Source organism: Mobula hypostoma, chromosome 2 (genome assembly GCF_963921235.1).
Source record: "Mobula hypostoma chromosome 2, sMobHyp1.1, whole genome shotgun sequence".
Classification (NCBI taxonomy): Eukaryota; Metazoa; Chordata; class Chondrichthyes; order Myliobatiformes; family Myliobatidae; genus Mobula; species Mobula hypostoma.
The window spans coordinates 97789726-97805336 of NC_086098.1; the positions used below are offsets into that span (position 1 = coordinate 97789726).

At 43.0% G+C, this 15611-nt stretch overlaps 1 protein-coding gene across 7 annotated transcripts in view; it reads left to right on the plus strand.

The window, feature by feature from the left end:
- Window positions 1–15611, plus strand: part of hace1 (HECT domain and ankyrin repeat containing E3 ubiquitin protein ligase 1) — an 87884-nt gene that overhangs the window by 41908 nt on the left and 30365 nt on the right. For all 7 annotated transcript variants that reach the window (XM_063040296.1, XM_063040294.1, XM_063040300.1 and 4 more), the window contains exons 16-19: window positions 1835–1932; window positions 9909–9996; window positions 10177–10326; window positions 12070–12266. In XM_063040296.1, the coding sequence (XP_062896366.1) occupies window positions 1835–1932; window positions 9909–9996; window positions 10177–10326; window positions 12070–12266 (533 nt within the window). The remainder of the gene's footprint in view (window positions 1–1834; window positions 1933–9908; window positions 9997–10176; window positions 10327–12069; window positions 12267–15611) is intronic.

Here is a 15611-nt window from a genome sequence, read left to right on the forward strand (position 1 = left end):
GGATAAAAGGGTCACGGGAATCATTTTTCTATCTCCTATCAGTAATTTAAACCTGAAGATATTAGGCAATTTCGTAGTGAAGGTTAGTTTTTCAATTTTCCAATATCAGGAAGTTATTTTGGAATAATCAAAGTTACACTGGATATGCAGTAGATTCCGGTTAATTGGGAAGGATTGAGACCAGTACATTTTGCCCTAATTAACCGTAGTTTCATGGAAATAGTTAAAAAAGTATTTAAAAAAAGACAAAGTACAGTTTGACTGAGTAATGAATTATGTATTTAAATGAAAAAGCACAAATTAGAACATAGCCAATACTACTGCAGCAGTATAAAACTGTATTAGTTCCTAATAGTTATCAATGAAGGAATTCATGCAGTGTATGCTACCGTGTTCTTTTGATTGACTATAAGTGAACAAAATCAGCACAGGCACCTAGTGCAGGTAATGGACTGCCTTCAAACAATGCTATTGACGATTGCATCCTCAATATGTTCATTTTCATTGTAATATTCAAGATGATTGTTGACACCTTCAAATTCTTCGTGGTTCCTAACTTGTTGAAGCCGTGAAATCAATCCATTTTCACTGCTGGCTGTTTCCAGCACGTGAAAGCTTGAAATCACAGTGAGCAAAACTGTCCAGATTTGTCTTACTGCTTATTTCTCACTATCACTGACAGAAATCACTGCTTTTTGAACACAAACATACAACTGATGCTATTTATAAAGTGTTTAGTATCTAGAGGCCACACAAGTGCACGTGACTGCCATTATTTAGAAACTGTTTGGCAGCAGTCTAGTGTCCCAAATAAGCGACTGCTCGATTTACTGAATGCCTGATTAACTAGAATCTACTGCATTTCATAGATTTAGCAAGCTCCAGCATGCTTTACCTATTACCTATTTGTTGATACAGCAATGTAAAGCTATTTAATATGTCTAAATGTTGAGCTGGGCAACAATATGCCATTATCATGTACCTTTTGTCAAAGCATGAAATTTCTGACATCTTCCTTAACTTGTGGTTTCACTGTGTGCTTTCTTGCTGGAAGTTGCTGCGTGTCATGTAAATAAATGATATGTATGTAAATAATAGCTTGCATATGCATCACCAAAAGAAAATCTAAAAACTTGCATGATCTCTGTGTGAAATTAATAACCCAGACCAAAATTCAGATGTATATTTTAAAATTGCTTTATTGTATGTGCAGTATTATGTCTCTTCATAGTGTAGGAGATATTTGGTTTATTGATCTAAATATAATGGACTGTCAATCCTATTCCCCCTTAAGTAATAAAACTGTGATGAAAATCAGTTTGAACAGGTGCATGTGGAGAGCATCCTTGGTGGATAAGCTTGTACTCCAGTATCCCTCGTGAGGTGAAAAAAAATTGGTGATGTTAGAACTAGGAAAGAATTTTTGCTTTGTTATTGGCAGCTTTGCGTGACTAATTAGAATAGAGGAAATAGGCTGTTGAGGGACTGTTTATCAGAAGTTCAGCTACAAGTTTGGGGCTGATTTGTGTATAAGGAAGATTTGAAGGCCATTACATCTAGCAGTGTACATTATAATTTGTTGTCACTTCAGTTGATCACATCAATTCCCGTACCCTTTGAAAACTGCAGTAATAATATTGTATTGTTAAGTTAGTTTTTCTAATGCCTTGAGGCAGGATCTCCCTTGATATTAGTGCCTTGGGTAATGCTATTATTTCAGCATGACCTCTGGCACACTCCTCAGTTGAAAGCTTGGCTACATCATAACTTGTTGTCACATCAATTTTCTAACTCTTTGGAAATTGCAATAATAACATGGATTCTCTTTTTGTAGATTCAATATTCCAGAGTAGTTGTGAGGTTGTTTCAAAAGCAAGCTATGAAAAATTGAAACAAGGTGTCGCTGTGCGTTTTCATGGAGAAGAAGGGATGGTATGCATTGTTTCCCTTTCAGAATGATTTAAATAATTTCTGGTACCTATGTAATTCTATACATTTTACAAATACATCAAGTTATCAGATTGTTATATAATTTTGATGTCATCAGTGATATTGTAACATTTAAGTCGATAGTGCGTTAATGTTTTCAATTAAGATTACCATTTAAAATTTTACATCGAAATTTCTGATGGGCTCTGAGAAACAATATATCGTGTTGAATTGGTTCATTTTCCTGATTACTTACAGTATTCTTGCTGAAACAAATGATGTGGCATTTGAAAAGGCCCTTTGGTCCACCACGTCCATACCAACCATCAAACATCCATGTCTACTAATCCTTATTACAAATACACTGGTAACAGTTTGTGCCCTGCTGATTCAAGACTTGCCTGTATTCAAAAATGTTGACAGTGCCAGCTATACCTTTAAGCAGTATTCCTGATTTCAACCATCCTTTTCTTTAGATCCCCTCTAGGTCTTCTATCCCTTATCCCAATCTGGTTTTAGATATCTTTTATAACTTTACTTCTATATTTGAGCCCCTTAATTTTGTACACCCTTATAAGGTCCTCATTCCTCCAAGGTATGGTTATGCACTTAGAAAACAACATGTAAATTTATTGATCCTAATTTTATTCTACTGAGAAGTTTTGTTAAAATTATTCAGATAAATTACACATAAATTCAAGATAAAGAAATTCATTGACCCTGTGCCATTTGAAAGAGAGATCTGGCCGGTCACTTCCAATGCTGCAGCAATATTGAAGAAACAGTTTGACAAAGTAATATTAGAAAAGTTTAAATATTTATTTGTATTGGCCTGCTTTATATGTAGATTGATTTTTCATTGCTATAATTGCTAGTATGCTAAATACTTGATTATGTTTATGTTGAATAGATCTCTTGATAGAATGTGAGTTGATACCTGAAATTTCCAGGATACCCTTGAGCCTCAGTTCTCTTGGAAAAAAGCCTGGATAGAAAATTTTGCGGTTAGAACTAGGGAGGAGAGAGTGCAGGCCCTGGTTTACAAACAATTTGAGCTTAATTATGCAAAAGATCTATTTACATGTAACCTCTCTGCAGTAGTCAGATTACTAACTTTCGCCCTACCCTTAAATTCACTTTGTCCATCTCTGACACCTCCATTCCCTTTCTTGATCTTTCTGTTTCGATTTCTGGAGCCAACCTACTGATTCTCGTCGTTATCTTGACTATATCTCTTCCCACCCTACCTCCTGTAAAAATGCTATTCCCTTTCCTCAGTTTCTTCACCTCTGCCATATCTGTTCCCAATGCATGTGTAGCCCCCCTGGCCAGCCTCAGGATCGCCCGGCTCGCTGTCGTCTAGGGAAACAGCCCTCGGCCCCGGCAAACTGGGTAATTAGTTTGTGTGGATGCTATGTGATGTACCCCACCTCGCCCGAATAACAGACAATACACCAGATATGATGAAATGATTTACAGTTTATAGATATTACTGGAACTATATAATTAATAGAGAATAAAATATAAAAGGAAAATCAAAGGCGCCACACTTATCAAAGTTCAATCTCTTCATGCACAAACAACTGGAGCTCGGGACCCTTCTTCTTCACCCTGCGACCCCTCGGACCACCTTGACCGGCCGCCTGGGACCAACAGCAGTGGTCGACCAGACGCTCCACACGAGTCTGTCTCCATCTCCTCTCCTCACCAATCGCCCCGCTCGGGGTCTGACTCCGTTAGCGGGCTCACAGCACCTTGTCCATCTTCTTTCTTTCTCTCCCGCCTTCTGCCCCAAAACCCCGCGCATACAGTATCTTCAAATACACCAAAAACATAACAACTATCCCAATTGGTTCATAACATATTCTTATCACACTCTAACCCAAAACAAGCTGCTAGCGCAAGGTTTTCTCAGCGTTTAACATAACAAAGAAGCATTTCCAGGTATAACATAACAAAGAAGCCATTTTAATTAGCCTATGCAGCACCATAAAAGACGAAACCCCCTTACACTCTCCCCCTGCCAAACAAAGTCATGTCCTCATGACTTCTAAATAACTCGCCAACCAGTCCTGCAGACACACAACACACATATACACAGATACACACAGTGACAGTGCTCCCCAAACAGTGGACCTTACGCCTGTCCCACTCTCACTCAGGCCACCATTACAACTCGGCGACCCCTGTCCCGTGTCCAGGGCCTCGCTACTTTTCCTTCCTGGTCCTGCCGTAACTCAGATTGCCCACAGCTAGCCCTCCTCACTACACCTGACTCAGTGGGAGAAGGGCCAAAGGTCTCTTCCTCAATCACGGGGAAGTTAGCGAAAGGCAGCATGTACCACATGTCCAGCACAACATCCTTTGAATCCGTTTTCTTCCTCATTCTCCCGATCGGTAGCTGCTGTTTGAGTTTCTCCAAACTGAAACATTTAGCCGGGGCTACCCCTTCAGCCTCCTGCAGTCGAGACGTCAGCTTCTTCGGGGACTCCTTCAACTCTCGCCACAGCCTCAGTAGTTCTGACTCAGGGTTCTTGGCCATCTCAGTCTGGGACGCAGTTACCTCACCAACTTCTTCCACCCTGACCTGAAAAGCAGCAGTTAAAGAATGTTCAGCCTCCAGTTTTTTCTTCCTGATGACGTCTTCCAGGTCAACTTTCAGTTTTTCCACTTCATTTAAACTGTTGATGGTCGTCTTCAGGTTCCTTTCAAGCGTCCGTGTCCGTTTTCCGAGATCTGTCCTCCGTTTCTTCACCTCCTCGGGAGTGTAGTCAAGCTCCCCTCCCTGGGCTCTTGGTTTTCTGTTGGCTTGAGTCAGAACACTTCCTTGATCTTCCCCAACTTGTAAATCTTCCAATCCTTTCTGGATCGACGTCTTGAGTTTCTGCTGATCCCTTCGAAGGTGGGTCGTTGTTTCTTCTCGCTGGATTAATTTATCAGTACAAGACTGCAGTGTCGGCTCGGAATTCCGTTGCTCCTTCTCCACGTTGACGAGCGTGAATTCCAAGTCTGCAATGGTCGTCCCACAAGCGCGGCACTGAGTCTCCGGCGGGCTTTTCTGAGCACTCAGTTCAGCGGTGCAAATCCCCTCTTTCCCCTGTGTCTCATTCAGATTGACGACCTGTGTTTCCATCCCCAGGTCCACCACCGTCTGTTCCAACACCAGGAAGTTCAACTGGTATGTCTGGTCATTTTTCTCACATTGCACCAAACTCCTCCGGCCAAAAACCCCTCCACATGTGACCCTTCACTTCTGTCGCCCGGGCTCAGCCACTCACCTCTTGTCATAATCCCCCCAGGCGAATCCAAGCTCTAGGCGGTCATCCACATATGCCAAAACTCCACACTCCTTCACTTCCCCCATGGTCTTCCTCATGCCTCGTGGGAAGGATGCAGGGGCTCCGGATATGCCCTTGGGCATCTTTTCGGATCAGAAGAATCCTAGGGAACTAATAACGGCCGTCTTCGGCTCGACAGCCGCACTCCTCGGGATCTGGCAACATCCACTCCTCAGATCCAGCACATTAAACCACGTCGCATAATCCACACACACGCTGCCTTCATCTTCCACGCCGCCCGGGTCCAGTTGCCGTGACCTCTCTCTCACTGAGGTGTCTTCAGCGGTCAACTCCCCTCCCTCGTGGTAGTTCGGAGCATCTACTAAGAGGATCTCACCCTCAGCTACTTTCCCCAGGCCGTAACACCGCTGGGTCTCGTTTAAATTCGGTACCAGCTCAAGGCTACTACACATGTCCTCAGAAGCAACTCGACACGCTGGGTGCCCAGACAATGCCCCCATGAACTCCAGGGTCATTAACCAATCATCGTCTTCTGGATAACTACTGCCACTAGTACCCAAAGTCTCCGGTGCCCTTGTGGTTGTCAAGGGTAAATGCTTCAGACATCGGTTGTAAAACGGACTGTACAACAACTTGACCTGCGCCCTGGGGTCGAGGATGGCTTTAGCATCGCTTCTCTCTATCTGTAACGACACCTTGGGGCGTTGTCCCTCTCAGCCTTCAGGAATAGGGTCTTTTCCTTTCGGAAGTTCATTGGTACGTTGCTGGGAATGTGTTTCCCCAGAGACCCCAAGCTGTTCCCCGCTGGGCCTCCACTAAGTTTCCCGACACCTCTGTGATCAGCTGAACAGGCTGGTGACGGTGTTAGAGCTGTCAGGTTCACTTACACCGTAGTGACAGCTGTCAGTTATTTGAAAGAGGGGTGAAAGTTCTTAGTGTGTCTTCTCTGGCTAGGAGGGCAGCTAAGTTGCTTGCTGTGCCAGGGGGATCATTTCAGGGGACCAGCCCGCCTACTTAAACTTTCCACCAATCCCTGTCGCTCTCCCTGAACCGAGCACTGCCACTCATCTAACAACTGAGAGATCCGCTCCACCCGCGTCTCGCACGCCTCCGCCCCTCTAGGGGTGGACACTATCCCAAATGCCAGGTGGAGCCTGCCAGAGCTAGGACATTTATTCGCAGACACTACCTCCAAATCAGGCCACTCTTTCCTCTCTCTCCCAACAGCATAGAAGCCCCGAGTTCCACCTCCAACTCGTAAATGCTCGTCTGAACTCGAACAAAGACCTCACCCACTGCGCTTACAGCAATCACCAGCAAATAACCCAGAGACACACATTACTGATTTAAACAGGGCCACCACACAGCATACCAGTAGGTTCAATCCCGGACGAGCCCCCAATGTAGCCCCCCCCCAGCCAGCCTCAGGGTTGCTGGGCTCGCTGTCGTCTAGGGAAACAGCCCTCGGCCCCGGCAAACTAGGTAATTAGTTTGTGTGGATGCTATGTGATGTACCCCACCTCGCCCAAATAACAGACAATACACCAGATACGATGAAATGATTTACAGTTTATAGATATTACTGGAACTATATAATTAACAGAGAATAAAATATGAAAGGAAAATCAAAGGCGCCACACTTATCAAAGTTCAATCTCTTTGTGCACAAACAGTTGGAGCTCAGGACCCTTCTTCTTCACCTGCAACCCCTCGGTCCACCTCGACCGGCCGCCTGGGACCAACAACAGTGGTCGACTAGACGCTCCACACGAGTCCATCTCCGTCTCCTCTCCTCACTGATCGCCCCGCTCGGGGTCTGACCCCGTTAGCAGGCTCACAGCACCTCATCCATCCTCTGTCTCTCTCTTCCGCCTTCTGCCCCAAAACCCCGCGCATACAGTATCTTCAAATACACCAAAAACATAACAACTATCCCAATTGGTTCGTAACGTATCCTTATCACACTCTAACCCAAAACAAGCTGCTAGTGCAAGAACTTTCTCAGCGTTTAACATAACAAAGAAGCATTCTCAAGTATAACATAACAAAGAAGCCATTTTAATTAGCCTACGCAGTAACATAAAAGACGAAACCCCCTTATACATGGTTTTCAGTTTCAGAATCTCAGAGATGACCTCCTTTAAAGAATGTGGTTTCCCTCCCTCTACTACTGATGCTATCCTCATTCGCACCTCCTCTGTTTCCCATGCATCTGTGCTCACTTCATCTTCCTGCCGCTTTAATAGTGATAGAGTCCCTCTTGTCCTCACCACCCCATCAGCCTCTGTATCCAACACATTATCCTGTGCAACTTCTGCCATCTCCATGGGATCCTACATCTTTACTCACAACCCCTCCCCCAAAGTTTTCTGCCAGGAGCGCTCCCACTGCGATTCCCTTGTCCATTTGTCCCTCGCGACTTATCTCCCTCCTTGCACTTGTCTCTGCAAGTGGCCTAAGTGCTACACCTGCCTATACACCTCCCTCACCTCCATTTAGGGCCCCAAACAGTCTATTCAGGTGAGGCAACACTTCACCTGTGAATCAGCTGGGGTCGTCTACTGTGTCCAGTGCTTCTGATGTAGCCTCTGCTACATTGACGAGACCGTCGTAAACTGAGGACCACTCGTATCATCTACCACAAGCAGGACCTCCCGGTGTCCAAACATTTTAATTCCGATACCATACCCATTCCCCTTCTGATGTGTCCGACCATGACTGCATCTTGTGCCAAGATGAGGCCACCCTCAGGGTGGAGGAACAATATCTTGTATTCCGTATGGGTACCCTACAAACCTGATGACATAAATATAGATTTTTTTCCTTCCTAAACAAATACTCCCTTCCCTTTCTATTCCCCACTGACTTTTTACTACTTCTCACCTGCCTATTATTTGCCCTGAGTCATCTTCTTCCCTTTCTCCTATGGTCCAACCCTTGACCTTTCCCAACCACCAAGCTTCACCTATCACCTTCCAGCTAGTTTTTTCCCATCCCACCAACTTTTTGTTCTGGCATCTTCCCCCTTCCTTCTCAGTCCTGAAAAAGGGGTCTTATTCCAAAATGTCGACCATCTATTAATTTCCATAGATGCTGCTTGACCTTTTGGATTCCTCCAACATTTTGTGTGGTTTGCATCAGATACTATCATCTTTTAAGAACACAAGCTGCCAGTTTCATGGCAGGAGGCCACTTTAGAATTGCTTTGGAAATTGACAAGCAATTATTTTTATTGATACTTTGGCAAAAAGCACTGTAACATCCTGAAAAAAGATCTAGTGCTTTCCTGGTGTATATGATGAATAAGTTCTTCTTGGCTTTTAGCCAGGTGCAAGTATCAATTATAACCAACGCTTCGATGGCAAACTCTTCCATCTTCTTCAGGGATGATGCCTGGGCATATCTAATCCGGTGGTATTTATACCCCTACAGTTCGTCCCTCCTGATTGGTTAGTCCTCATCCAATCAGGTTTCCATTCTCCTGCTTTGTTTACGATCGAATTCTAGTTCTTACTTAGAGCAAGACTTGCTTGAAATAAAGCTAGAGGAAAAAGAATTTTAATAAAGACTAAGGTCTTGCTGTAAGGAAGAACTGGAATTTGATTGCAAATGATGTAGGAGAGCAGAAACCGGCTGATTGGATGGGGACTAACCAACTAGGAGGGACAGATGGGGGGGGTGGGGGTAGGGGAGGGGGTATAAATACTACTGGACTACACTCAGGCATCATCCCTGAAAAAGGTGGCAGAGTTTGTTATAGAAATGTCGGTTATAATTGACACCTGTACCTTGACTGGAAGCCCGAGAAGAGTTTATTCTAACATCCTCATTATTTACCATCATAGCCAGGCAGTGGAAGACAAATACATGCTACTGTTAGTTAGCTACCACCGCAATTCATTATACTATACTGGAGCTATCATTAAAGTATCAGTGAATTGTGTATTTTCTGACCTATGGGCAAATTGGTGTACAGATGTCTGTAGAAACAGAACCTCTTCATATCCTAAGGGCAGTGTATACAGGTAAAAGATTAAATACTTCAAGAGCTGTGAAGTAGGATTAACTTAAAGTCACTTTTTAGCTGGCATGAGCACAGTGGGATGAACAATTCCTTTACACTGTAAATCTAATTTCCCAATCACAATGATTTTGGAAGTTATTGTGAAATTTTCTAAACAGTATTGAAAGTATCCGAATGTTAAGAGGCCTGAACAGTTATTTCCCATGGTAGGGGAGTCTCGGACAAGAGGGCACGACTTCAGGATTGAAGGATGTCCATTTAGAACAGAGATGAGATGCGGAGAAATTACTTTAGTCAGAGGGTAGTAAATCTGTGGAATTTGATGCCATGAGCAGCTGTGGAGGCCAAGCTATTGGGTGCATTTAAGGCAGAGATAGATAGGTTCTTGATTAGCCAAGGTATCAAAGGGTATGGGGAGAAGGCAAGGGAGTAGGGATGACTGGAAGAATTGGATCAGCCCATGATTAAATGGCAGACCAGACTCAATGGGCTGCATGGCCAACTTCTCCTATGTTTTATGGTCTTATGGAAAGGGTTTTCAATTGCTTCAACTAAGATGCATTTGGGCATACTTTGCTGAAAGGAGAATGGGAGCAAAGGACTAGGGACCCTACTGTTAAATTTTCCCTTTGAATTCTTCCCCTTTTTGCATTCAGGGCCAAGGAGTGGTGCGTGAATGGTTCGACATACTGTCCAGTGAAATAATTAACCCAGACTATGCTCTCTTCACTCAGTCAGCAGATGGTACGTTCCTGGTACACTGATAAAAGCTACCTTCATTATTCAATATTGATTTGAGATTTAAAAAATTTCAACCTTTTCAATTTGTTGATAACTATTTTAATGTAAATTTTGAACAAAAGTTTGAGTATATATTTGCTTTATCAATTAAATTGAGGAAGTAAGTTGATGTTTTTTATTTAGGAACTACGTTCCAGCCAAACAGCAATTCCTCAGTGAATCCAGACCATTTGAATTATTTCCGGTTTGCAGGGCAAATTCTAGGTTTGGCACTTTATCACCGACAACTGGTTAACATCTACTTTACACGTTCATTCTACAAACATATACTTGGTAAGAATCGTGTTTGGAAATTCATATTGTAATTAGAACTGTTCTTTGGTTTTCAAGAATAGCAATTCATGGGTGGGAAACTAAACAATAACTCGTGTTATTTTGGTTTTGGGTCACACATGTACATGATGAAAGTACAGGCCATCTCCAATGAAAATGGGAACAAAAAGGAAGACGTGAATATAGTCTTTGAGGCTGAGGGAAGCTGCCTTTTGTAAACAGCGGTAAAAAATTGATTTCATCCGGAACATAAGCTAACATCTCAAGGTTTTTCATAGGAACATAACTTGATGCTGAATCCAAAAAAGGTGGCAATAAGTTTGATCAAAAGAGATTTTAATTAAGGTATTTGGGATTTCATAGGGTCAGTAAGTTTGAAGGCGACTGCATAAAAGACTGACAAGTATATTAATGCCTTTTGATCTTGAATGCAGAAGTCTCCCTCATGTTCTGAGGGTGGGGTTTCTGAACAAGTTATTGTGGCAAGAAAGTTGAGAGATTAAAGACTGCTCAAATGTATTTGAAGTTTATTATCACAAAAGATGTACTTCTAATGATGCTATCACCACTGATCCATTTGGCCTTTGTAAATGATGTATTGATCTATAATCATCTCTTTCATCCTCATGGTCGAGCTGGAATAGTGTCATGAGGAGAATGTGAGAAACAAATAAAACATAGAAGATGCAGAATAGTACAGCACAATATACGTCCTTTGGGCACAATGTTTTGTTGACCTTTTAACCTACTCCAAGTTGAATGTAAGCCTACCCTCCCACATAGTACTCCACTTGTCTTTCATCTCTTTCATCCATGTGCTTATCTAAGCTTTTCTCAAATGTCCCTAATTTATTGGCCTTTACCAGCATCCTGGCAGGACTTTCCACACACTCAACATTATATGTTTTTAAAAAAAAATTTGCCTCTGATATTCCCCCCCTCCAATCACCTTAATAGTATGCATTCTCATATTAGCTGCTTTGAGGAAAAAGGTGCTGGCTTTCCTCTCTATCTAAGCCTGTAATTGTACACTTCTTTCAAGTTGCCTCTTATCCTCCTTTTCTCCAAAGAGAAAAGCCCTAGTTTGCTTAACTTTTCCTCATGAGACATGCTCCCTAATCCAGGCAGCATCCCAGTAAATCTCTTCAGCACCCTCCCTAAAGTAAGGCAGCCTGTACTGATCAGTGTGGCCCAACTGGAGTTTTATAGAGCTGCTTTGAACTCAGTTTCCTGAGTTATGAAGGTCAACACACCCTGTTGCTTCTTAACAACCTATCAACTTGCGTGGTAACTTTGAGGGATCTGTGGACGTGAACTCCAAGATTCTTCTGTTCCGCTACACTGTTAATAATCCTGCCATTAACCCTTCAAGATCAACCTTGCAAAGTTTATCACTTCACACTTTTCTGGATTGAATTCTATCTGCCACTTTCAGCCCAGATCAGTATCTTATCCATGTCCCATTGTAACATGTAGATAAGAGAAGGTCACAATGTTAGATTCATCAAAGGCAGGCAAAAAGAAAATCAATTATTATCCAACAAGAATGGTGATTGAAAAACTATAGCAATCTTAGGTTACACTTCAAAGTCGTTACTGAATTGAAGTGTGGCTTAAGATCCGATAATTACACACATGTACAAGGACTTAGCTTTAGTTGGATTCATAATTAGATTTCTGTATCTACTTGGCATCATAGCATTTTGTGGCTGAAAGATTGTCCTGGTGTGTATATGTTTTCAGGTATCCCTGTAAATTATCAAGATGTGGCATCCATTGACCCAGAATATGCCAAAAACCTTCAGTGGATTCTGGATAATGATATTAGTGACCTTGGGCTGGAACTTACTTTTTCTGTAGAGACTGATGTATTTGGTGCAATGGAAGAAGTACCTTTAAAACCTGGAGGCATAAGTATACTTGTGACACAGGAAAATAAGGTAAGTTGGCTATGATAATATTTCTTTCTTTTCACATGGCAGACGTTTTTTGCACATCATCTTTGGTCATTAATTGTATTAGAGTTGATGTGGACTGAGGGTTGCAACGTTTACTGATTAGTGAAGATTTTATTATCAGTATGTAGATTCCAGATTTTACCACATGTAACGTGTTTCAAAATGTCAGTGAATACTCCATTTGCAAAAGGGCTTTTGAATCTTGTCTAAGTATTGGAGGGCAACAAACAGATAATACTGAATATAACAACCACCAAAACAATGATTTGGTCAAACATGCGGTAGTGTATTATTTGTGAAATTATTTGTATCTATGCTGATAATAAAATAACTGGGTCCAGAACACATGCACTCTTACAACTCAAAAAGTATTTCATATTACTTGTGCACAAGGAGAACGGAATGGCCCCTGTCACCCACACTGTTCTGAAACCTAAATGGAGGCTATTTTTATACAGAATTGGCTTATCAGTTACCGATATTGACCATTTGGTAAATTGTTTGAATTCCTTACTTACCATTCACAATAGAGAAGTTAAAAGTCAATAGAAACTACACGCTGTCAAGCAAGAACACATAGAAGTCAGTAAGACAATCGCCCTTTAGTTGTTGGGTGTATTTCTTATCCTTCCATTATTCCTATCTTGTCTGCCTCTGGCACCCCCTATTGCTGCAGTCCCCAACCACCGAGCCATGGACCGGTACCGGGCCGGGAGGAAACGATATGATTTCGTGATAGGAGTCAGCTGCACCTTTCCTTATTCCCTGTCACGCCCACTGTTGAATTTGAATGCATGCGAGGTCATTACCCGCGTGTCATCTATGTCAGCGCGGGAAGGAGATCAATTCCTCGAGCTTGCAAATGACGGCGGGCAGAAAAGTATGTTTGACATAACATCGCTGCTGGTATTCTGGATTAAAGTCAAGGCTAAATATCCTGAGATAGCCACAAAAGCACTGAAAACGTTGCTTCCATTTCCAACTTCTTTCTGCGAAGCGGAGTTTTCTGCAATGAATGCAACGAAAACTAAATTGCGGAATAGACTGGACATAAGGAACCCCCTTCGAGTATCGCTGTCTCCTATCACCCCTCGATAGGACCGTCTTGTTGCAGGGAAACAAGCCCAGGGCTCCCACTGATTCAGCGATATTGGTGTTTTGCAATGATTTTATGTGTTTATACGGGGAAAATATGTGCTGTGTGTTTAATTTCCAAACGTTACTTAAAATGTTATGATGCTATTGACTTATATAACCATATAACAATTACAGCACGAAGGCCATCTCTGCCCTTCTAGTCCGTGCCGAACTCTACTCTCACCTAGTCCCACCGACCTGCACTCAGCCCATAACCCTCCATTCCTTTCCTGTCCATATACCTATCCAATTTTTCTTTAAATGATAATATCAAACCTGCCTCTACCACTTCTACTGGAAGTTTGTTCAACACCTACTTCAAGCTCCCCTGTCCTCCCCTGATAATTGACTTATCACTATATTCATGGGAGGAAAATATGTGCTATGTGTTTAATATTAAATTCGTTAAATAAACCCTTTTAGAAATGAAATTGAGTGTATTAGCCACTTATCACTGATATTCCGGTCGTGATGAACACCCCCCTCCCCCCCCCCGAACGGAATCGCCAAAAACGATTTGCAGAAAAAAAATTGGCAGGTACACGCATGTGCAGGTCACGCATGCGCACTGGTGCCTGCGCAAGGTTTCATGGTCATTGTAGTCTTTCTCGGGGTAAGCTCAACGTATCTGACTGCTACTCTTGTCCGTTGGCAGCCCTCCTCCCCCCCGCCCCCCCCCCCCAGTGGGCCGGTCCGCAAGAATATTGTCAATATTAAATCGGTCTGCAGTGCAAAAAAGTTGGGGACCCCTGCCCTATTGTGTACAGGGAGGCTATGTTCATTTAGCTTGGTGACGCATTATCTCGTCTGCAGCGAGCAAGGTTGGTTCCGATGGTCTGATTTCAAAGGTCTGATTTGACTGCAACTACCCAAGGCTATCCTTGCCTGGATGTTGTATTAATTTGAAGGAGAGGGAGATGTATATCGTTGAATGTAGGGAGACATCTGAAAGGAACAAGTCTTGTCGGGAGTGAGTCATAATTTGAAGTAGTGAGTGAAAGAGAAACATCGTTGCAAGGCGGGAGGTATTGGAAAAGAACAAGCCTCCCCGGGAGTGAGTTTTATTTGACCGATATCCTTGTGGGCAGATTTGCTTGAGTTGTTGGGGAAGGTTTAAACTAATTCGCAAGGGTATGTGAACTAAAGTGATAGGGCTGAGAATGGGGTAGTTGGTATGCAAGTAGATCAGAATCAGGTTTAATATCACCGGCATATGTTGTGTAATTTGTTGACTTTGCAACAGCAGTACAATACAATACATAATAATAGAGGGGAAATGTTGAGTGTGTGCCTTCAGGCTTCTGTACCTTCTTAATGGTAGCATTGAGAAAAGGGCATAAGCTGGGTGATGGGGGTACCTAATGATGGACACTGCCTTTTTGAGGCATCACTGATTGAAGATGACCCGGATACTATGAAGGCTAGCGCCTGTGATGGAGCTGACGTAACTTTACAACTCTCTGGAGCTTACTTCAATCCTGTGCAGTATCCACCCCCCCCCCCCCATACCAGACAGTGATGCAGCCAGTTAGAATGCTCTCAGCAGTACAACTGTAGAAATTTAGAAGTGCTTTGGGTGACTAACCAAATCTCCGCAAACTCCCACTGTTGTGCCGCCTTTGTAGCTGCATTGATATGTTGGGTTCAGGTTAGATCCTCAGAGATATTGGCACCCAGGAACTTGAAATTGGTCACTTTTCCCCCTTCTGATCCCTTGTCTTACCCCTTCTGAAGTCCACAATCAGCACTTTGGTCTTACTGATGTTGAGTGCAAGGTTGTCGCTGTGACAGCAGTCAGCTAGCTGATATATCTTACTGTTGTGCGCCGTCTTGTCACCATCTGAAATTCTGCCAGCAACAGCTGTATCATTATAGATGGTATTTGAGCTGTACCTAGCTACACAGTCATGGGTGTAGAAGGAGTAGAGTAGTGGGCAAAGCGCACATCCCTGAGATGTGCCAGTGTTGATCGTCAGCAAGGAGGAGATATTACCAACTTGCACAGATTGTGATCTTCTGGTTAGGAAGTCAAGTATCCAGTTGCAGAGGAATCGCAAGGTGTTCCAGGTCGTGTGAACAGGACTGAGACGGAATCGCTCCGTTTGAACACCACAAGGTGTACAAGCCTTGAAGCATATTCCACCTCTGCCTTTGAAAGACTTGGCAGTGCGGAGTGCAGTGAGACTGTGA